The 25,051-nt window shown below is 43.9% G+C and overlaps 1 protein-coding gene across 1 annotated transcript in view; it reads right to left on the bottom strand.

The window, feature by feature from the left end:
* The window catches only part of MACROD2 (mono-ADP ribosylhydrolase 2), a 2,039,061-nt gene that overhangs the window by 219,165 nt on the left and 1,794,845 nt on the right, over window positions 1-25,051 (bottom strand). Inside the window, exons 10-11 of the mRNA XM_030194677.1 lie at window positions 21,736-21,777; window positions 4,600-4,683 (exon numbers count right to left, since the gene is read on the bottom strand). Of these exons, the coding sequence (XP_030050537.1) occupies window positions 4,600-4,683; window positions 21,736-21,777 (126 nt within the window). The remainder of the gene's footprint in view (window positions 1-4,599; window positions 4,684-21,735; window positions 21,778-25,051) is intronic.

The following is a 25,051-nucleotide window of genomic DNA, read 5'->3' as shown; positions in this document are numbered from 1 at the left end:
TAGGATTGAGGAGAAACCTGAGGTGCGTCCTTAGCAGTTAACGTTTATGCAGCTATCTTGGATCCACCTCTTCTTATTTTTAATGCTACAGTAGGCTATGATAGCACCCCGGATGACCACCTTAGAGGCCATCCAAAACAACTCAGGCTGGTGCGTGGCATGCCAATTGTTATGTTCTATATAGTGATCCCAATTCCGTTGCACATGCGCCCGTAATTGCGGATCTTGATATAGGCCCGCTGGGTACCTCCACCCTCTACCTCCCGTGGTGTCTGTGGCGATATTAAGATCTATCCACACCATAGCATGGTCTGCCACTTCTTCTGGACCTATAAATGTTGCATCTACTAGATGAAATATGGAACGGGCTAGCAAAATATAGTCAATCCGGGCAAACGTGCCATGTGCCCTTGACCTGTGCATATAGTCTTTCTCTCCGGGATGATGAATCCTCCACGGGTTTACCAGGTCAAGGGTCCTATTGAATGACTGAAATTCTCTAGCCCACACTCCTCTGTACTGAGAATCCTTTGTATTAGAACAATCTTGCCGGGGGTCTAAGACTGCAATGAAATCCCCCAGTACGATCAGTTCTCCACCGTGACTCTGCAGACATTTCTCTGCTAGATTGGTAAGGAAGGACGCATTATGATTATTAGGCCCAAAGAGAACCAAAAGCAAAAGGACTCTCCCCAACAGGCAAACCTTTAGCATTATATGGTCCCCCTGAGCCCCCTTATCAATTACTGTCGCTTTATATGGAAGCCCCTTTCGAAACAGCACTGCCACCCCTCCCTTACGACTCTGTGATGATGCCACAAACACTTCCCCAACCCACTGTTTTTGTAATTTAGAGTGCTCAAGATCAGTGAGGCGTGTTTCCTGCAGACATGCAATGTCTGCTCTGTGTCTCTTAAGTGCTGAAATTATCTTAGATCTTTTGATTGGGGAGCAAACCCCACCTACGTTCCATGATATTATTCTAGTGGTCATCCTTTAAAACACCCCACTCCCAGTGGCCATGTTATACCCAGGATGCTGCAGGTCCCCTCAGCCCCAGGACCCCATTCTCCAGACAAGGCTCCAGAAATACCCTTCAATTTCGTTATATACTTCCCCCGATTCCACTGAAGCATGTTCCAATTCCCATTAAAGCCTAGTAAACTTTCATAAAATGTAAACCTTTCACCCAAAACCCCCTTAATCCCCCCCCCCCACACACTCACAATTCTAACCCGTTGACCAGGTTCCCAGACCTAAACCAGGAATTGGCAAGAGAGCACCTAACGTTCCAAGAGCCCCCCAAATCCTATAAGTGTAAAACAATTGTATTAATGCTTACTGCAACAGTTGACATTTTTGGGACCTAGTCCCCTTTAATGTTAACAGTGTCCTTAGTCTCCCTCCAGGATGCCTCGGTTGCAAAGTCCTGCTTTTGCTTCTTCCAGTGATTTAAAGGTTTGCCATTGTCCTTGGACTTGCACTTTCAGGGAGGCTGGGTATTGCAGGACAAAACGGATTTGTTTTTTGGCAGTGAAGAGCATATGGGGTGAAATTTGCATTGTCGCTCCTGTACTCCAGTTGAATAATCCTGAAATATCAGGATTTGCCGTCCTTCATGTTTTAATTCTCCTCTACGGATCTTAAATCCCTGCAGCACTTCCATTTTGTGTCGATAATTGAGTAATCGTGCAACCACCACTCTTGGCCGTTCCTGATTTTCTCTGCTGCGGCCCACGCGGTGCACTCTTTCAATAACCAGGGGCCCGAAGGAATCCGTCAGGGCCAGTTCCTTGGATAACCATCCCGTGAGCCAGGTATCTTCTCTGAAAGGCCTACAATCCTCACATTGTTCCTGCGGGAGCGATTTTCGAGGTCTTCTAATTTGTCCATGTGCTCCTGGAGCTGCCGTTTTACCTCCCGCAGGTCTGCGCTATAACCCTGTGAATCATCTTCCAGGGCAGACACCCTGGTCTCCACATCCTCCGTTCGGGTTTCCAAGCCTTCTAATTTCGTGCGGAAAGTATCCAATTTTAAGTCTAAGGCGTCCCATTTAGGCTGCCACGCATTTGCAACTGCAAGCGTTAATTGCTCAAGTTGCGATGCTGTCAAATTTTGGTTCGCCGAGTGTGGGTCCTCCGCCATTATGGATTCTGGCGCCGTCACTTTACTCTTTTCTTTTTCTTTTTTTCCCACTCGTAGTGCCATTCCGGTTGGAGACTGATTAAGGTATTTGTCCATAAAGGTACTTAAATTAAAATTTTCCTTTTAGACACTCGTGTTGCAGTATTTTAAGCGATTTGGGGAGCAAGGGCTCAGGAGCTGAGGCAAACCACGTCCGCTCAGCTCATCACGTCATGTGACTCCATATGTCCACCATTTAAAGCTTAGATTGTTCAAGCAACACTGGGTAACTCAGTTGAATAAGAAAATACTACATCCAATGGCAAGGTGACCTCATAGACCTGCCAACCAGAAACGTAACAAGATCAGCACAAACATACCTAAATCTTCACTACCCAAGCAGCAAAGGACTCAAATACAAATTAACGTATGCATCCAGCTTTTCCTATTTAAGCGCACAACTATGGAACGCACTGTCAAAAATAGTAAAAACAACGTACGACCACCTAAATTTCCGGAAAGAACTAAAAACAAACCTGTTCAGAAAGGCATATCCCACCGACCCAACATGCCTGAGCACCTGCAACACAACAAAACCAAAATTCGTAATGGACACACCTCAACTTCCCTCTTCCTTCCTAAGTTCCCTAATATACCTACCTTACATGAACCTATTCTACTACAATAATACCTGTATTCATTCCGGAACTGGTGAACGCCACTATGGTACTATGTAAGCCACATTGAGCCTGCAAATAGGTGGGAAAATGTGGGATACAAATGTAACAAATAAATAAATACTGACATTGCTAACACCCTGTTTCATTTTTTATTATTGGTACAGGCAACTAAGATCTTTTTATCTTATAATGAAAGGAGCCAATATATTGTTATGGAAATGGTCCATTTAATTTGTTTCTCAAAAGAAATACCACCTGGAGTGGAAGCTCCAGGAGGGCCAGCAGTAAATATGCCAACAAACACCAGTATGGCAACCAGGGCAAAATTTATTATCACATCAACTCAAAACGACCATGTTTGGCCATTCATCTGCATCAGGGGTAATCAATATATATAAATGGCGAGTGTCGTACTCACTCGCAAATGCGCAGTAGAGTCCCTCTCTGCCCTGCCCCCGCGTCAATGCGTGATGACAGGGGCGGAACAGAGAGGGTCTCTACTGCGCATTTGCGAGGGACACTGCCGTCGCTAATGCTCCCCCCACCCGGAGTCGCCGCGCCACCCACCTTCCACCCGGTCGGGCCCTCGCTCCACTATTGAAACAGCGAGGGCACGTCGGCCTTCCTTCTTCTTCTCTGCCTGTGTCCCGCCCTCGACGACGTTACGTCACACGAGGGCAGGACACAGGCAGAGAAGAAGGAAGGCCACGGCAGCTCAGAAGTAGAGCTGTGTGCTGCGTGCCCTCGCTGTTTCAATAGCGGAGCGAGGGCCCGACCGGGTGGAAGGTGGGTGGCGACGGCGACGGCTCCGAGGGGGGACGAACTCGGAGGGGAAGCGGCAGCGGTGAACTCAGCGGCGGGGTGGGGGGCCTTTCAACCCCCCCCCTCCTATACTAGCCCGTTTTTATGGGCTGAACGGCTAGTAGATCTTATTGGACAAAACACAGTTCACTGCTGACTATACAGGTCTTGCTGACCGAGAAGCCTCTATTCTCAAGTAGTGCCTACACAATTTCACCACACTAGGTTGATGTGCTAATAAATTTTATCCTGGTTGTTATACTGGAGTTTGTTGGCGTCTTTACTTGTTTGCCCTCCTGGAGCTGCCACTGCAGGTAGTATTTCTTTTGATTGTTTTTTTTTTCAGTGCCTATTCGACATCTCTTCCTATTTGTTTTCCTTTAATCAAAATAAATATGTACTAGAAATTTCCCTCCATAACTGAGGGGAGAAATAAAGTGAAAAAGGATTAAGGGGTCCTTTTACTAAGGTGTACTGAAAAATGGTCTGTGGTAGTGTAGACGTGTGTTTTGGGTGCACATAGAATCATTTATCAGCGCACCCGCAAAAAATGCCTTTTTAAAATTTTTGCCAAAAATGGATGTGCGGCAAAACGAAAATTTCCACGCGTCCATTTTGGGTCTGAGACTTCACTGCCAGCCATTGACCTAGTGGTATAAAGTCTCACACGGTAACTGGGTGGTAATGACCTATGCGTGCCAAATGCCACTTGGCATACATAGCTGATGCGCGCCAGAAAATAAAAAATATTTTTTGGGTGCGCGTAGCGGATGCGCACCAAAAATGAAATTACTGCAAGGGCCATGCTGTTGCCATGCGGAAACTCCATTTTGGCGCGCGTTGGGCACACGTAGACGCTTACACGTCTTAGTAAAAGGGGCCCTAAATAAATCAAAATTGTAAATACACAGTCTTGGAACATTCTTCATTGAAAATACTGTTTACAATGAATTGAAAACTGATTAGAAAAACATTAAAAACCCTTGCTACATACCATCAGTTGTATCCTTAAGGTCTTCTGTTTTCTTTCCTTTATATTTCTTGGGAGGAGGAGACTGTGCCTTTTGTTCTAATCCCTCTGTAAGCATAATGCATGTTATCAATCTATTGGTTTTTCTCAACCATAAGTGTCTTCATAATAATCATGCAAATATTTACAATACTATTTTGTCCTGAATTGCCTTTTCAGAATAAAACATTAGTTGGATTGTAGTCTGTTTTGTGTTTCAGCAGTTTTATTTAAGCGAGGACTGGATGCTACAGATTCTATTTCCAGATAATGATGTTTGACCTAATGTAAAGGTTATAAATTATAATAATGTTAGCCCCAGAGCAATTTTTGTGATTACAGTTTACAACAAAGGAGACTACACACATAACTTTAAGATAGCTAATAATGCAAAAAAAAAAAAAAATACAAGTGTGGTTTTTATAGAAATTACTTTCTTCCAGTAGTCATTGCTACTGCAATTACTAATGTTCCATCACCATAAAATATGGCGGTAGTTCTCAAAGTCCATGTTTGTCCATCTGCTCTCCTACTGCAGTACTAGAGAATCCAGTTGAAATTTCCTGCTCTTCATTCTTCTTCCTCCTATGCTTATCCATTGCTTTGTTTAATTCTGCTGCCATTTCTATTTCTACCACCTCCCCCAGGGGGACATTCCATGTATCTATCACCCATCTCAGGAAAAAAAAATTCCAAATGCTTCTCCTGAGTCCATCTCCTTGAAGCCTCATACCTCTTGTTCTACAGCATTCTTTCTTCTGAAAAGGTCAACTTTTTATGCATTATTAGTATGATCAATGCATTTTAATATCGCAATCATATCTCACCTGTCTGTGCTCTGCGATACTAATTTATTTAGGGCCCCTTTTACCAAACTGTGGTAAAACAAACTGTGGTAAAAGGGGCCCTGTGATGGCGGCAGCATGTGGATTTGCCGTGTGCAGAGGCCCCCTTTTACCGTAGTGGGTAAAAGGCTTTTTTTTAACAACAAAAAAAAGGAAATGGCTGTGTGGTAAGTTACAAAATATCAAGCTGAAAATCTTATCTTTGTGTGTGGTAAGTTAAATACTTGCCATGTGGTCATTTGCTGGGGGAGCCGTGCAGGGGCATAATCGAACGCCTATCTCCATGGGCGTCTATGTCCGAAAACGGGTACATGAAGAGGCAGGACAGACCGTATTTTTGAAAAAATGGATGTTTTTCAGCTGGGCGTTTGGTTTTTTTTAGCGATAATGGAAACTAAAAATGCCCAGCTCAAAAACGTCCTAATCCGAGCCATTTGGTCGTGGGAGGGGCCCTCCTGACATGCCAGGACACCAACTGGGCACCCTAGAGGTCAGTGTAGTGGACTTCAGAAACTGCTCCCACATGCATAGCTTCCTTACCACGGGTGCTGAGCCCCCAACCCCCTCCCCCAAAACCCACTACCCACAAATGTACAACACTACCATAGCTCTTAGGGGTGAAGGGGGCACTTATATGTGGGTACAGTGGGTTTTGCAGACCTCCCATTTACCAGCACACGTGTTACAGGTAGGGGGGGATGGGCCTGGGTCCGCCTGGCTCAAGTGCACTGCAGTACCCACTAAAAGTGCTCCAGGGACCTGCATACACGCAGGCCTCTAGGACTTGTTGCTGCTATATAACATTGGCACACCAGTTGACACCTGAAGATTAATCTCTCCGAAAACGACCTTTATTGGAATAAGCACGCTTGCTCACAGTTAACTGCAGATCAGAGGTTGTGCCCCACTGCCAACGAGTCTCCCTGGTACTGAGATGAGCAGTAGGTCAGAGCTGGCAGAATGCTGTACAATGCCCTCTTTCAGCCACATTCAAGGGAAGAACTAAGTTCTGTAACGTGGCTAACACGTTAAATGGATCTAAAACTGGCTTACAAAAATGGCCACTACCTCATGGACTACCGGAAACAAAACAGGGCACACTCTGACCCAGTAAGCAGGAGGAAAAGCACCATGGGAGTACAGCCTACCAACTACCAACATCGTGAGCATTTGCCACAAGCTAGTGGAATCACGGAGCCCAATACCCTACACCCACCACAATGCATTGCTGATGTGACTCTGCAGTGCGCATAACAGAAAAGGTGTCACACTCACCCGAGAGCCACATCAGAACCAGGGAAAGGCTGTCACAGGATAGAACACATTCTGCTGTCAAAGAGGTGGGTACGGCATTTGATGCTGCATAGAGGCTGGAAAAAAAGTTTGTAAAGTGGGTTTTTTTTGGTGGGAGGGGGTTAGTGACCACTGGGGGAGTCCGGGGAGGTCATCCCTGATTCCCTCCAGTGGTCATCTGGTCAGTTGGGCACTTTTTTGGGACCTGTTCATGAAAAAAAAGGGTCCAAAAAAAAGTGACCCAAAATTGCGGTAAAAACGCCTTTTTTTTCGATTATCAGCTAAAGACGCCCATCTCTCCTCAGCCAATAACCACGCCCCAGTTCCGCCTTCACCACGCCTCCAACACGCCCCCATCAACTTTACCCGTTTCCGCGACGGATTGCAGTTGGAAACACCCAAAATCGGCTTTCGATTATACCGATTTGGGCGCCCACGGGAGAAAGACGCCCATCTCCCGATTTGGGTCGCATTATAGGCGTTTTTCTCTTTCGATTATAAGCTGGTTTACCACCTCCTATTACATAAGAACATAAGAGTAGCCATACTGGGTCTAACCAATGGTCCATCTAGCACAGTATTCTGTTTCCAACAGTGGCCAAGCCAGGGCAAGCAGTTGCTTCCCATGTCTGTCTCAATAGCAAACTGTGGACTTTTCCTCTAGGAATTTGTTCAAACCTTTTTTAAACCCAGCTATGCTAACTGCTGTTACCATATCCTCCTGCAAAGAGTTCCAGAGTTTAACTATTCGTTGAGTGATGGTAAGGGCTCCTGCACTATCCCGGTGGTTAAAAAAAAAAAATATATATATATATATATATATTTTTTTTTTTTTAAAGTGCCAAAATGGCACGTGGGGGTGGGGGTGGGAACTACCACAGGGCTACTGCAGTAGCCTGGCAGTAGTGCCACATTGGTGCATGGTAAGCCTGTGGTAGAATTGCTGCACCTTTGTAAAAGGGCCCCTTAGACCCTTAAGTCTAAATGCACAAGGCTTTAGATCCTGTACCATTTGGGTAGCTTTTGTCTGGATTGCTTCCACTATGTTTATCCATTTGGAGGTATGACTTTTGGAAAAGCACATAATATTCTGGGTGAGTTCTTGCAAATGCAAAAGTCTATTCAGGAGCACTCCATTTTATTGGAATTCTTCTTGAGGAATATAGCAAGAAAATCAAATTGAAGAAAATAAGCACATATACATTAGTGCTAAGCGACTTGTATAGAATTGGAACTTAGCGTGCATCTTAATGGTGCCTAACTTTGGACGTCACTTACTGAATCCAGCCCCCTGTGCCCAGAATCAGTTAAAAAAGAAATCCAGCATGCCAACTCACTCACAATGAGCTGCCAAAAGGACAACTTCCTTTGATCTGGTCCTTTGGGAGCATCTCACCTGAAGCACCTCAACACCAATGAAGCTCTTTCATGGGTAGATGATCAAAAGCCCCATGCTGTTCCAAACAGCACTCTAAAAATAGCACAGGAACAGTACGAGGCTTTACCGCCCCTATGATCAGAGATAATTCCATGCAAACTTAAGCATGCAATTCTCTCTGATCAAAGGGTATCTAGATTGCAAGCTCTTTGATCAGGGACTGTCTTTTTTGTGTATGGTATACAGCGCTACATATGCCTTGTAGCGCTATAGAAATGATAAATAGTAGTAGTAGTAGTAGAAGTGCGGGAGGATTAATCCTCCCGCACTTGTTTGACAGGTCTGGGCTGTCAAAAGACCAGACTTGTAAAAAAAAGGGACTAGAGGTCCATGGGACCACCAGACCCCAACTACCCCTGCCCTGAGCCAAGCGAAAAAGGGGATGGAGGTCCGGCAGACCTCTGGTCCCCCAACCCCCCCCCCCCCCCACACACACACACACGTTGCAGGGCTAGAGATCTGGGGGGGGATATTCAGCCCCCCTAACCTCCCCAGCATCCCGTGGATGTCCCTGGTGACCCAGTAAGCTGTGGGTCAATCCCCCCTCACCTGGTGGTCTAGCGGCCCTTCCCCACCCCCTCCTTTCAGTTGGCGGAGGGAGGTGGCCTCCCTCCTCTTCCATCGGTGCCCCCTCGAATATGGCAGCACCCAACCCTGCCCAGTGCATCCTGGGATGAGCTGGGTGGGGCTTCACAACATATATAGTATGAAGCCCCATCCAGCACATCCCAGGATGCACTGTGCTGGGCTGGGCACTGCCATTTTCGAGGCGGCACCGATGGAAGAGGAGGGAGGCCACCTCCCTCCTCCAACTGAAGGTAGGGAGTGGGGAAGGGCCACTAGACCACCAGGTGGGGGGGACTGACTCACAGCCCACTGGGCCACCAGGAACATCCAAGGGATGCTGAGGGGGTTAGGGGGCTGGAGACCCACTGGATCTGTAGCCCCCCTGAACCTGTATCGGGGGGTCAGGGGGACTGGAGATCCACCAGACCTCCAGCCCCCTGTCGCTGGGGGGGGGGGGGGGCTCGGGTCGGGGTTCCTGCAGGGGGCTGCTGCATTGGGGGGGAATGGGGGCCTGCTAGCAGGCAAATGCATGCTGGACAGGGCTCACCATTCCTCCCCAATGGTCTGCAAACCCTAACGCAAGCTCTGAGTTGGTGTAGGGTTTGCCGCGGCCAGCGGGCCAATTTTTGGCACACTAGTCGCTGATCATTGGGGATGAATAGGTTTAGCATGCATTTGAATGCTACTTGCACTGAGCTCTTTTTTGCATGCTAGTTGCGTTCAAAGCCCGCGAGCGTGTTGTTTCATATGCTCGGAGGATCTGATCTTGGGACGATAGCAAACGCAGGTGCTAGTATAGTAATAGCCTCTAGCGCCTGCGTTTTCTTCTGATCATCAGCCTATCAGTCAAAGTTTGCTGATGATGATATCATGGGGAGGGGGCGAGGACCCATTGGAACTATACCAAGAACACATGACAGATGAGCTTGGGATCTTCACTACATAAGGGTCCTGGTGGTACAATAAAATAGCACATCTTCATAGAATAAGATAGCACCAACTTCAGGGCTGGCTGGCGCCAGTTTGAAATAGGGACTTGGCAGGAGACAAGTGATTTGGGATTGCTCCTGTCCCATTTACATTTCAGTGACCATCATGGATTGGATAATACGTGCCCAGGGGGCTAAGGGGTGCAGGTGAACCTTGGGGGGGGGGGGGCTTAAATTTTTCACATTTTCTAGCACTAGAGTTTTCACACAACAGTGAAGGTTGGGTCTATTATGGGGCTTAATCCTGTGGTTTTTAATTGTAATCTCTCTTTTGTGAGACCTTTGTGAGACTTCATTTTGGATATTTTGATTGAAGGAAGATCTAAGTAGTGATTGGCTCCCTGGTTAGAACTGGAGCATTCAGCAGCTCTGGCTGTCATACTTTGCCCCGCCCATTAGGGCAATAGCTGTTGATGGATAACATGAACAGTTTTACAAAAAAAACCATAGACATTGGCATTAGGCTCCAAGGGATTAGACACAGGAAGAATGTCATGAAATATTTTTTCATGAAAAGTGTAGTTGGTTCCTGGAATTCCCTCCTGGAGATGGCAATGGTATTCAAAAAGGCATATAGTAAATGCAGATGACCTCTAGTGACAAGAGGATGTACATGAAATAGTGGGGTAACCTACCCTTCCAAGAATGACCCAGGTGATTACAACTTCTTCAATCTCCATAATGCTGTCAAGCACATGAGCCCAATGTTTCTCTGGCACAGCAATGCTGTAGTGCACATAAGGTTTGTAATGCAATCCATATACCATGTCTATAGCCCTTCTTTAGTCTGCCTCCACTGAATCAATGTCCTTCAGCAGATACTGCTGTACTCAGATACTGCTGTATTCAGAGATTTTGTAAATTTTGACAGATTTGGTCTACTTTGATCATTATCTTCAGCTTTGAAGAGACACGACTTTTTCCTAGAGTTTCCAGGTTTTTCAGCAAGTTGCTATTTACCATATAATGATTTTGATACTGTTCTCAAAGCTGCAGGTTGTTTCATTTTGGAACATCCCTTCAAAGACTCCTGAGGCAGGCCTATTAGGCCGAAACATGACCATGTTGAGTCTTATATGATTCTAAATAAAATATTTTAGACTTTCATTTCATCATCTGATCATTCTGTGAGTCTCCTTCGCTGTGTTGGTTTTTGTCTTTGTAACTATGAAGATTTTGTTCTTCTCTATTGCTATCGACTCCCAAACTGAACACAATAATTGAGGCTGGGCCTCAAAAGAGATCTGTAAAGATGTAATATTACTTCCCTCTTTCTATGAGCGATGCTTCCTCTCCTAATGCACCAAAGCATCCTATTAGCTTTCCCAACTGCTTTGGCACACTGACTAGCTTGAGAACATCAGATATGATGACATTCCAGGTTTTTTCGGGGGCAATGTTTCCAAATGAGTGAATTTTATACATATGTGACTGTAATGAACCTCACTCCTAGGCCAGGGAATGTGAAGCATGATCTTGGTCTCTCAAATTTACTGTTAATACTTGCCATAGTACTTACATATCCAAAGAAAGCTTCCGTCTGGAGTTCATAAGATGTAATGTATAAAATGTGCTTAACAATTCATTTTAAACAAGCCTGTGCCACCCAAAATTAATGAAATATTTCTGTACCTTTCTACCACATTTTCTTGGTCTCAGACTGCTTTCTTGGTACTTGCTCCCTAATTCTATAATGCATGTGCCCAATTTGAGTGTGCAATTTAATTGAATAATGAGCTAATTAGCACCAATAATTGGCTTGTTAAAAAGCAATTATTAGCACTAATTAGATTTAATTGGAATATATGTATGTAAATTTTACACGCAAGTTCAAAAAGGGGGCGCGGAAATGAGAGGGTCATGGGCAGAATAGGGCGTTCCTAATTAATGTGCATAGTTATAGATTAAGGGAGAAGCGTGCCTAATTTAGGTGCGAAGATCTGCACCATGTTTCAATTTGTGCAAATGACCATGCCTAAAGTTAGGCATGCTTTGTGGGCATAAGCACTATTCTATAAACCGAGCCTAATTTAAGCACGGCTTACAGAATAGGACTTTTTTCTGTGGTTATTTTTTCATCGCCATATATAAAATTCACTCCTTGAGGATTTTCAATCTGTGCAATTCACAGAGTAATCACTTTGCATCGATACCTCTATGATCAATGCCATTCTGGTGTTCACTTTTACCACTATGTCCAGCTTCCTTACATCCATTTTTTCATCGGTCAGAATGGGGATGTCCTAGGTGATCATAACCTCTTCATTGTTCTTTGGAAATAGTACAGTTTGTGCAAGTTACATTGTATATTGTAGAGTATGTTCCTTATGCAACACAGATTGTCTGTTCTTAAATATTGGTGGAACTTTGTTGTGCTATCCATCCCTTCTTATTGTCTCTAAATGTTTCTATATGCATTGTTTTATAGGGTTTGAGACAGGTCTTTTATATACTGTAAACCACTCTGGTGTGGTCTGTGAAGGGCAGTATAACAAACACTTTGAATATATAAATAAATAAATAAATAAATACATAATTCTCTTAGAGTCATGATCCAACCACTTTTCTGGTACAATGATGTTGTATTGTTTATAAAGTTTCCAAGGGAGGAGACATGCTACCTTGTTGTGCAGTGGTGTTCCTAGGTCAGCTACCACCTGGAGCGGATCACTGCTGCGCACCCCCTGGTGCATCACACCCTGGCACATCACCTCCACCCCCCCCCCCCCAGCGCATTGTTCTTACCTCCTGGGAATGCAGGAAGCAGTCTCGCGGCTGTCGGCTCCGATGGTTCCCTGTCCCAGAACAGAAAGTAACGTCAGAGGGAGCAGGGAATCGGCAGAGCCGACAGCTGTGCAGCTGCTCCCTGCACCCACTTGCAGCATGCACCTGGGGTGAACCATCCCCTCCATCCCCCAATGCCCCACCCTTGGTACGCCACTGTTGTTGTGCCTTTCAGTACAGAAATGTTATGCCATCACAACTTTGCAGTCAGCTAATGCTGGCAACCCCAATGCTTTTGTTGAGGTGCCATAATATGGTTGAGCTACCCAAGATCCTCACAAATAATTTTAGAGGTTCACAGCAGTGGAAGGTAAGCACATCAGGTTGGGATAGGCCAATGAAGAGAGAGGAAGATGTGCTGGGGTCAGTGCACGCCATTGGCATGCTTCCACTCACCCTTCCCAGATTTAACTGTGGTTCTGTCAGGTTTGTGAGATACTATTCTGGGTGGTTATAGGTGGGATTTCAGCTTTGGGGGATTGGGTTTACAGGAAGAGTTTGTCACAGCAGAAGAGTGAATCAATGTATTTTATAAAGTTGGTTATTACAAAGTTGAGTTGTGTGAGTGCAGTGAAAGAGAGTTTGAATGGTTCTTATGTGATACCACCATAGACGTGGGTCATGGGTATGGGAGTTTGGTACGACATTACTGCAGACCATGATTAACTGGGGATGGTGAAATATATGATAAAAATTTGAATTGGTCATTTTGTTATTGTCTGATTAAAGAACTGGAATATTATTTAAGTTAAAGTTATTTGAAAGTTAAGTGAAATGTTTCAAAATGTTAATATATTTGCAACCGGTTTGTGCCATTAGTTATGTCATGTGCAACTTTTTCCAGCTTGGATGTTGATCGGTGAGGTAAATGGCATACGAATGCCTATATTAGAGTAACCATGTCCAGCTCTTTCTTGCAAAATCTAAAGATGTCTGCTCGACCAGTTTCACCTATGCTTGTTGTCTATAATCTGCTATCCTGGGCTGCAGATATAAATCGTGTATCCTTAGGTTTCTAGTCACTTCTCTATATACATTCAAGTGTCTGCTTTTGATCAACAAATGGTTCCTGGAAACACTTTGAATTCCTGCTGTACTTGTGCAAGTGTTTATTTGTTTGTTTTTTTCTCATTTGCTGATCTAATTCTTTGAAGAACTTTTGCTCTTCCTTTGCAAATTCTGTTACTTTTGGTACTGGTAGATTCTCACTCATTCCTTCTATTTGCCGGAATGTTTGTCTATGTTTTATGATCAAGATGTATTTTGCATGTTTACTCTCATATTTCAACACCTTTTGTCATTTGGATCCAATGATGCTGTTAAGCAAGCCTGGAGGCCTATGAGAGCAGCTCAATAGGTATAATCTATTTCTATGATGCCCCTCCTCCTTCGATTCTGGGAATGTACAGTCATGGTATACCCTGATATTTATGGCTTTGTGGACATGAAGGAGTTTTCTTGTTTGTACATCCAGTATTTCAAGATCTTTAAAAGACCAGTCTACAATTCCAAAGCCATATAAGAATGCAGGAGTTGCCAGATGATTAATGGCTTGTATCCTTCTGTGATGTTAATGCAATCAACAATCAATTTTAGTCTCCTGTAAATATTCTTTATTGATCTTGTCTCTCAAGTGATTTATGTTTGATTATTGTTCTTTCCTCGACTCCTAGATATTTATATATATATATATCTTCCTTTGCCTCACAGTTCAGTCAAGCAGGTTGTTTTCGGTTTTGCTCAATTTCCCTTTAAGGAAGGTTGCTTTAGCACATTTGTCAAGACTAAAGGTCATCCTAATATCATCTGAGAAGCTTTTCACTATATTTACTTGTTCCACTAATTGTTGGTCACTGGAATTGTAAAGCTTCAGGTCGTTTACAAACAGTAAGTATGGTGTTGTCATGTTTTCAAGCAGGAAACTAGGTTTGTGAGCACTTAGGCTATTGCCGAGGAGCGGCAGGCAAAACCACCCCACACCAGAGGCAAGGCAGAACTAAAATGAGCGATGAGACTTCATCTACACTTGGCCACTATTCACCAACAGTTGAGCTCCTGGCTTCAGGCGGCCGGTAGGACTTGCAAGGACAGGACAGGATAACAGCTAGGCAGCACAGGGACTGAGGGTCAGAGGGGAAAGGAACATACAGGGACAGTAGGGCAAGGAATGGGTAAAATAAAGGACAAGACTGAAAGCTGAAAACAGCCACTAAAACAGGGAGCAAAACACTGACTAACAAGACACAAAACTAAAAGCTGCAGAGCAGCCAGTAAGATACAAACAGATAAGGACTAACACAGAACTACAACTCAGAGACAAGACAAGACAAGCAAACAAACAACAATCAAATCTAACTATCCATAGACTAGCAAGAACAGACAAGAATCAAGGCAGGAATAAACTAGAAACTGGAAACAGCAGAAGTGCACCCGCACCCCAACATACCAGGGCCTTAGATGCAATGCAATGGCAAGCTCAGAAGTCTCCAGATAGCTAATAAAGCCAATCACCAGCTGAAGCTCAAGCTGCAAGAATCAGAAGGCAGCTACGGGTGCTGTTCAGGGACAAACAAGAAGAGCAAGTCTGGCAGTCTGGAAGATCCGGACCGGACCGGCCTGAAATCTGGAACGGATGACAGTTCGTAGCAGCCACCAGTTCTGGCCACCAGAGGGTGAGGTGAGCACAGACGTAACAGGTGTAACCTCTGAATTGTTGCCATCTTTAGGATTAAAGCTAAATACTTAGAGTTAATAAGAGTACTCAGTGGATTACATGCCACACTAAACAAAAGTGGCAGCAGGAATATAACTTGTTGGATCTTGACATTAGGAATGAGAAAGCGTCCATCTTCATACTTCAGATGAAACGCAGTTTGGCACATTTTCATGGTGAACTTGATATACTAAAGGCAGAAAGGAAGTTATGCTTGCTTGGGAGAGAGCAGTGCATCTTTTCTAGCAAAAAAGGTGCCGGTACGATACTCAAATGCTAGGCCACCCTTCAAGGGTGGGGTGATCACTGAAGGATCCACCTCACAATAGCCAGGTCCCCTGCAACCAGTTACAGAACCTATGACAAGGCAGAATTCTTCACCTGAAAAAAAGGTACCCGGCCTTTGGATATCTACATTTCACATGAATAATTTTTCATTTACTTGGATTAAAGCACAGTTGCCATATCTTTGACTATGGGGCCCTTTTTGCTAAGCTGCGGTAGGCTCTACGCGTGTGCAGTGCACACCCAAATGAGACTACCGCCAGACCAGTGCACCCCCTGTCTCAGGCCAGTTTTAGATGCGCACTGGTTTCAGTTTTACCGCATGCCCTTTTCCTGTCACATTAAAAAAAAACACCTTTTTTGCAGATGCAGTAAAAACTGTCCCAGCACGTGCCTAATACATACCCCTACACTGCCGTAGGCCACTTTTTACCGCGACTTAGTAAAAGGGCCCCTATATTTTCAATGTTTTTAAAATCATCTTTTATTTTTATGTACCTCTTCTAACATGTCTATAAGCAAATGTCATTGCATCTGCAAAATGGCACTTTTCCTTCTAACACTTCCCCAATATCATTTACATGTTTCCTGTGTTGATGAAGTTGCATTTGCGATGTCATTTCCGGCATCCTGTGGAGGTGTCCATCTTGGCGAAAGCCTTTAGCTAAGTGAAATTGCTGTTTTAAGTGTGAAGCCCCTGAAGACGCCTAGTGCGAAACGCATTGGGCTGGAAAGAACTGAGCTGTTTACTTTATGTGGTGGAAAACCTGACTCCAAGGGGACTAAGTAATTTGTGGAATGTGATTCAAAGACAGGAAGGGGTCTAGTTACATCACTCACAAACACAACAAAGAGACACATTGTTTGAGGAGATGTTTCTTAAGCATAGTCATTAACCTCCTGGAGGGAAGGCAGAGACATTGAGAGTTTTGAACTGACAATACATCTGGAATGTGTATACTAAAGACTTGTGTTTAAGTTATGGATAATAGGGAAATACATTGTTGAGCAGTATGTATTAGACCAGTCTTGTTTAAATAAGTGAGAATGAATGAGAGCATGTATGTGGTATATCAGTGAAAAATGTGTTATCAAATTGATGCTGTACACAATTTTGAACAAACAAGAAACAGTATGTACTATGTTTAAGTAGAAGGAAGAAAGTAAATAAAGTAGTTTAGATAACAAGAATTGTGTGGAAATTAAGGACTGATACTGTGAGTGACACAATATCACTTACAAAGACATTGAAGAGGACCGAGTACTGCACAGATCCCTGTGGTATCCCACTGGTAACTTTCACTTGACTAGAGTGAACCTCATTGACTACCACTTTCAGAATTCTGTTAGTCAATCAATTTCTCACCCAATTTCTACTCAGCCCATAGTCTTAGGGGGGTCTTTTACTAAAGATTTGCTTAAGGTATCTACAGCAGGGCCCATAGGAATAAAATGGGCCCTGCTGCAGATAACTCAAGCTAATCTTTAGTAAAAGACCCCCTTGGCCTTATTATTGATTCTACAGTTGACTTTTAAATCTCATGTCTGTCGTGTTGTAAAAACTTCATTTTTTAAAGCTAAGAATGTTAGGAAAGCTGAAATCTCATTTACTAGAATCTGATTTCTGTAGTACAGAATTTTATCCTGAGTTGACTTGATTATTATAATTCATTATATTTAGGGCTTGCTGCCTCTAGATTTCATGCACTGCAAGTTGTTCAAAATGCAGCTGATAGGCTTATGTATAGTTGTTCATGTTAACAACATATCATGCCTGTTTTATGTAAATTGCATTGGTTGTCTATTAAAGAATGAATAGCGCCATGTTTGACACATAAGGCTTAAAAAAATTAATGTGCTTATTATGTATTCTCTATACTGAAAATATTTGTACCCCATTGTGCCCTAAGATCTGAAACATCTGCAGGCTAATTTTTGAAAGAGAAGGGCGCCCATCTTTCGACACAAATCGGGAAAAGGGTGTCCTTCTCACAGGGTCACCCAAATTGGCATAATCGAAAGCCGATTTTGGGCGTCCACAACTGCTTTCCGTCACGGGGATGACCAAAGTTCCCGGGGGCGTGTCGGAGGTGTAGCGAAGGCGGGACTTGGGCATGCCTAATACATGGGCGTCCTCGACCCATAATGGAAAAAAGAAGGGCATCCCTGATGAGCACTTGGCTGACTTTACTTGGTCCCTTTTTTCTTACGACCAAGCCTCAAAAAGGTGCCCAAACTGACCAGATGACCACCGGAGGGAATCAGGGATAACCTCCCCTTACTCCCCCAATGGTCACTAACCCCCTCCCACCCTCAAAAAACAACTTTGAAAATATTTTGTGCCAGCCTCAAATGTCATACTCAGGTCCCTCGCAGTAGTATGCAGGTCCCTAGAGCAGTTTTAGTGGGTGCAGTGCACTTCAGGCAGGCGGACCCAGGCCCACCCCCCCCCCCCCCACCTGTTACATTTGTGGTGGTAAATGCGAGCCCTTCAAAACCCACCAGAAACCCAATGTACCCACATCTAGGTGCCCCCCTTCACCCGTAAGGGCTATGGTACTGGTGTACAGTTGTGGGTAGTGGGTTTTGGAGGGCTCAGCTCACAAGGTAAGGGAGCTATGCACTTGGGAGCAATTTGTGAAGTCCACTTCAGTGCCCCCTAGGGTGCCCGGTTGATGTCCTGACATGTTAGGGGGACCAGTGCATTATGAATGCTGGCTCCTCCCATGACCAAATGGCTTGGATTTGGTCGTTTTTGAGATGGGCGTCCTCGGTTTCCATTATCGCCGAAAATCAAAAACGACCAAGTCTAAGGGCGACCATCTCTAAGGTCGACCTAAATTTCAGGATTTGGGAGTCCCCGACCGTACTATGGAAATGAAAGATGGACGCCCATCTTGTTTCGATAATACGGGTTTCCCCGCCCCTTCACGGGACGGTCCTGTGCGGCCGTCCCCAGGAAAACCTTCGATTATGCCCCTCCTGGTCATTTAAACATTTCAGCTTTAAGGAAAATACATTTTTAGGAAACATGCAAGAGTGCTTTTTCTACTCTTGGACCAATGATGTGGAAACAATTACCATTGAATATAAGAACATCAACAGATATAGGACAATTAAGAAAACTGCTGAAAAGTCATTTGTTTATTAAAGTTTATAGAATTGGCTGGCCAAAGGTTATCTAACAGCCTACACAAACTTTCAGTTGTATACCCTCCACCCTTCCATCCCATATCCATCTGTAGTCCAGCATCTTCTTTTCTCTCCCCTCCCCTCCCCCTCCATGGTGTCCAGCATCTCTCTCCTTCCCTATTCCCCCACCCCAGGGTATTCAGCATCTCTCTCCCTTCCCCAGTGTTCAGCCTCTCCCCTTCCTCCCTCTCCTCTCTGCCCCAACGTATTCAGTGGCTTCCTTTTCCTACCCCCTGTGGGGCAGCACCAATGAGGCAGTCAGCATGCCTACACAATACTTATGGCTAGTATGGAACCTTGAGTATCTGTGAATGCTCAAAACCCACCAGGTCCTGCCCATTCCGAAACATGAAGGTTGATGATGATGATAGGATCTGGCAGGCATTTAGCATGTGCAGATACTCAAGGTCTAGCCTTGGTCGCAATGTCGTCCATAGGCACATTGACCAGCAAGTTGGTGCTGCCCCCAAAACTGTGCCATCATAGGTGAATGCCTAGCTCACCTAATGGGCTTGCTGAGTCTTTATCATAATAGATGATTTGTTCCCATATTATTAACAGCAACCATGGACTCAGAAAGAATGACTCTCTAATAAAAAAAGTCAAAACATATGATTCACATGAAAATTGAGAACATGTGGCATAAATGAACAGTTGTAGAATTATATATGTTTAATTCTGAAATGTTTGCCAGTATTTCTGAGAACATTTTATGGCAATATCCTGTTTATGATTTATATTAATGACCTTAAATAAACTGAAGTTTTTTAAATTATGGTTCAAATAGCAAGACCTCCCATCATGAAAATATATCTGTGAAGTAAGGAGAGCAATATATATGACCTTAGCAGTATTAATGATAAGTGCAAATCAGTTAATGTCATTTATATTAATTTTAGAAAATAATCTGGCTGATATTCAAAACTATTTAACCGGCCAGGAACAGCACCTGGCTAGTTAAATGCACTTTATTGCCTAACCACGGATATTTAGTGGAAGATAACAGGTTATCTCCCGCTTAATATTCATGGTTAGTGGCTAGCCGTTAAAGACTATATATGATGCCTAAAAAATTGGCCTAGGCATTTTCTATAAAGTATGCCTAAATTTAGGTGTATTTTATAGAATAAGCCTAAATTTGCACATAGTTTATAGAATACACCAGTGGTTCCCAAACCTGGTCCTGGAGGCATTGCAACAGTACAGAGAGGGTTCAAAGTACAAAACAGAGTCTAAAACACAGCAGAAAAGCACCAAGAGCCTTGAAAAATGGGACACAGTTCCTTTAATTATTCAAGAACAATATTCCAGTATAGACCCAACACGGGCCGTGTTTCGGCACACAGCACCTGCGTCAGGGGTCACATACGATCTATTATAAAATCAGTATTGTGACCAAACTACTTCTTTAGTTGAGGAACAAACCCTTTAAAAAATATATGGAACGCTTCACGAATTTGCCTGTCATCCTTGCGCAGGGGCCATGTTTGTTCCTCAACTAAGGAACAAAGGGACTCCCTGTTCCTGATACGTGGAGTGGCATTTTTCATTGAGCATATCAAATCCTTTTTATCCCATAAAGAAGAAGTTTGGTCACAATACTCATTTTATAATAGATCATACATGACCCCTGATGCAGGCGCTGTGTGCCAAAACCCGGCCCGTGTCGGTTCTATACTGGAATATTGTTTTTGAATAATTAAAGGAACTGTGTCCCATTTTTTAAGGCTCTTGGTGCTTTTCTGCTATATTTTGGACCCTGGAGGAACTGCAGCCAGTCAGGTTTTCAGGATATCCACAATGAAATATTAATGAGATAGATTTGCATGCACTGCCTCCACTGCATGCAGATCTCTCTCATGAATATTCATTGTGGATATCCCAAAACCCTGACTGGGGTACCTCCAGGACCAGGTTTGGGAACACTGGAATACACTGAATGCCCGTCCATGCGACTAAATTTAGTCATGGGCAGTTACACCATGCAAAACTTGGTGTAAATGCCAACACCTAAATTATACACAGACTGGTTGTATTCTATATCCTTGCGCATAGATTTAGAAATGTCCACAACCCACCCATTCTACACCAATGGCCATGCCCCCTTTTTGACTATGCGACTTAGAATTTACATGCACCATTTTATAGAATACGCTTAGACAGTTCTGTGCACAAATTCTAATTAATGCCAATTAGTGTCAATAATTGCTTAAGAGGCAAATATTGGCCCTGATTAGCTTGTTAACTAATTAATTTGCACGCACAAATCTAGAATACGCCTGGATTTGCGCACCCAATGTATGTCACGCTATATAGAATCCGGGGGTAAATGGCTATATCGTTTGATATAGCTGGTTAGGTGCGGACATTCAGTGCCAGACTGTTTGTGGTTAAATCAGGCCTGTCTTTAACCGCTATGCACTAAGGGGCCCTTTTACTAAGGCGCACTGAAAAATGGCCTGCACTTGTATAGGCACGTGTTGTGGACGCGCGCAGATCCATTTTTCAGCGTGCATGAAAAAAAGGTCTTTTTTGTGGCCAAAAATGGACATGCGACAAAATTAAAACCAGCGCACGTCCATTTTCGGCATGAGACCTTTCCGCTATCCAGTGACTTAGCGGCAAGGTTTCACGCGTTAACCGGGCAGTAATCGTCAGCGCCCATACACTGCCAATTACCACCGGGTAAGCGCCACATGGTAGAAGATTTCTACCGCGTGTTTTGGATATGCGTCAAAAATGGAATTACCACCTGGGCTCGTGGTAGCTAGGCGGTAGTTCCAATTTTATGCACATTGTACGCGTGTAAAAGGGCCCCTTAATCGGTTAGTGCTGAAAATCAGCTTAACTGGTTGAGTTGCCACAGTCAAAAAATAAATGCTGGAAACGGCCCGGCATTAAATATTCGGGTTAAACGCCGGCAGCGAACAGTCAAAGTGCTGCCTGTCACTGCGTGAATACTGGGTGGAATATGTATCTTGAACAAAGTTTAATAATAATTTAATCTTTTCTGACCTGAAGTTTCACTTGTCTCCAAAATTTCTTCATTAACATCATCTGTCAAAATATGAAAAGATGAGAATAAAGAATGCAAACAAGTAATATTTTCATGTTATTTGATATTCATTATAGGTTCATCAAAGAATGCAATACAAAGCAAAACTAAGCAGCTTATGCACTATAGCAGGGGTCACCTACTTTTCATATACCAAAAGTATATTATTACCATGGGAGGAGGAGAGGGATCAGGGTGTGATTGAAAGCCGATACAAAGACTTTCCTATTTGAAGATACATGCTCTTAATCTAGTCATTACCCCAATGATCTCAGAGCTGGACTGTGAGTGCGCATGGAGTCACTGGAACATGCTTCTCTAGCCCTATCAATATCTCTGTCCTTATCCTTACTATACCAATGGAGTTTCTTTAATCTATTCTTCAATTTTTATTTATCTTAACCTCTCTGATAGAGCCCAATGAGCAGTATAACAAATAATGAAAACTCGGTGAGACCATTAGTTGCAAATTCTCTTAACTTCCTCTTATCCCTACCAGTCCCTCAATCCTCGACCTTCAACCCCATCTTGCTCTTTACCTCAGTCCTCAACCCTGAACCCCATCAGTCTCTACCTCTCTCCCTCCCCCGCCAAGTTTCCCTTTCTTTCGCTGTCTCTGAACTCTGCTAAGCCTTTCTATTTCTGTCCATACTCTGCTCAACGTTTCTCTCCCTCTCTCTCCTTTGTCCCGTCTTCTACAAACCTCCAGCATTCTGTAATAATTTTGCGGACTACAGAGGAAACATAATAGCAAAACAGAATCTGTCTCTTCACCCCAGGCCTGCACTGTCCTCTTCAGCTGGCAGGAGAAGTAAGCATGTAGCATGTCTTACCATTGCTGCTGCCTCCTCTGCTGACTTCCCTCTGAAGCTGAAATTGTATGGAGCCAGCAGATCTTGTGAGGCTACATGGCCTTCTGCCATTACAACTTCATAAGAAATCTGGTAAAGGAGGAGGCAGCAGTAGAGAAGAAACACTGCTTGCTTGATTCCACTTGCCAGCCAAATGTATCTTGAGGGGGGAAGGGAAGTGACGATACCAATGAGCGGATGAAAGAAAAGATGAAGATGATGACAATGGGTGGGGGAGAGAAGAAAAAGTTATGATGTTAGTGAATGAGCGATGGTGAAGATGCCATTGGGAAGGCAGAGGGAATCCTCTATCTGCCAGCAACTCTGTACATTGGGAGAGCAGTTTCCAGCATGCAGGCAGAAGACAGGGAAAGAGGCCTTTCAAACCAGACACTGATTTGTGAGGAGAACTCTGGAGCATTGTCAGTCACTCAGACTTTATTCCCGCGGTAAGCCCTTCCTGAGCTCCAACGATCCTGCTGCCATTACTGCTGACATCTCTTTAAATTTGAACTGAGCTGGCAGTGATTGGATAACATCACTGGCAGCCACTTCAATAGTGAGACCACTGCTGGGACATCATGCCTCAGATATCACGCCGAAAGGATGGGCCAAAGCGGCACACCCAGTGCGTTTTCTCTAGTGAAAAAGGTGCCGGTACTCAAATGCCAGACACCCTTCAGGGATGGGGTGATCACTGAGAGATCCACCCCACAATAGCCAGGCACCCTGCAACCTGTCACAGAATCTATGACAAGGCAGAATTGGTGTGCAGAGCCTGAGCTCTTTCATTAAAACTTGGGGACCATGGGTCAATTTTAGCAGACAATGGAAAAGGTGCCGGTACTCAGTATCCCCAAGTACCCCCTCAAAAAAAGCCCTGGGCACACCTCTTTGTGAATGTCATTGGGCGTGGTCTTGGGCAAGGACTTTATATTTAATTTCAATCTTATCTTAAGCCTCAAGTATTGTTAATTTTACATAATGTTTCTAGACTCCGTTCCTTTTACCTTGCTGCACCATATGCCTGGAATAGACTTCCTGAGCCGGTATGTCAAGCTCCATCTCTGGCCGTCTTCAAATCTAAGCTAAAAGCCCACCTTTTTGATGCTGCTTTTAACTCCTAACCCTTATTCACTTGTTCAGAACCCTTATTTTATCATCCTCACTTTAATGCTCCCTTATCTCTTGTTTGTCTGTCCTAATTAGATTGTAAGCTCTGTCGAGCAGGGACTGTCTCTTCATGTTCAAGTGTACAGCGCTGCGTATGTCTAGTAGCGCTATAGAAATGATAAGTAGTAGTAGTAGGAAAGGAAAGGTTATAATTTGAGGGTATGCAGGGAGGAAGGGATGGTGGTAAAACAAAAGGGTAGGTGGGAAACAGAAGAGAGAGGAAAAGAAAGTGATAGCTATTGTGACAAAGAAAGTAAACCCAGTACCTCATCTCATTCTCTCTCCCTCATCTTGTGATCCCCATGCCACCCATCCCTCTCACCTTTGTCTTCACTACCTTTCTCACTCCTTCCCCCATTGTTCATCACCCCTCCACAGCATTTCCCCAATTTCCTTAGTATGAAAGCTGTAGGAGACATCAGAGAACTACAATTCATAGGGGCAACAGTGTTCAGGAATTCCATGCTTTTCTCCCCAAAATAACAGGAACATTTGTACATTGTTAATAGTGTGTGCACTCTCCCGAATGAGCATATGTGTACTATCAGGAAAGAGTGAAAAGCCCTCTTTGCAAACAGTACACACTCTCCAGAAATAGTGTGCATACTCTTAAAGATATTGCTCCTGTAATGAGAAACTAGGGAAAAACAACCCCAAACAAAATGAAAATACCTGTAAAGGACATGGAAAATGATAAAGAATGAAAATAAGCAGGCTGCACACCCTTAGCATTTAATACTTAATGGGCACAAACATATGGTTTGTCAAGCATATTGTCTTCTTAAAAATGTTCTTATTTTCTGTGGTTTCCATTATGTTTTTAATGTTTATGTTTAGATATTATGCAGTATCTATACATATCCTTTGTTATTAGTGTTTTAACTTTACATTGTTTGTATTTGTCCATTTTCAGATCCCTGAGGCAGGCTTTTATGCCAAAACACAGTTCCATGTCAGGTCCTAGCTGCTTTTTCAATAAACATACCGTATTTTTCTGACTATAAGACACACTTTCCCCCCCCCCCAACTTTGGGAGGAAAATGGGGGGTGCATCTTATAGTCCGAATGTAGTTTTAAAAGCACCGTAATTCCATTTTGCAAGGTCCCTCCCTCCCTCCCTTGCTTCGTTTTGCAAGGTCCCTCCCTCCCTCGCTTCGTTTTGCAAGGCCCCCCCTCGCTCCCTCCAAATTTTAAAAGAAGTTTTACCTGGTCATGGTTGCGGCAGCAGCAGCAAAAAGATGCACGCTGGGCG

Source organism: Microcaecilia unicolor, chromosome 3 (assembly GCF_901765095.1).
Source record: "Microcaecilia unicolor chromosome 3, aMicUni1.1, whole genome shotgun sequence".
NCBI lineage: Eukaryota > Metazoa > Chordata > Amphibia > Gymnophiona > Siphonopidae > Microcaecilia > Microcaecilia unicolor.
The sequence above is the reverse complement of the archived record's forward strand: the minus strand, read 5'-3'. Positions and strand labels throughout refer to the sequence as shown.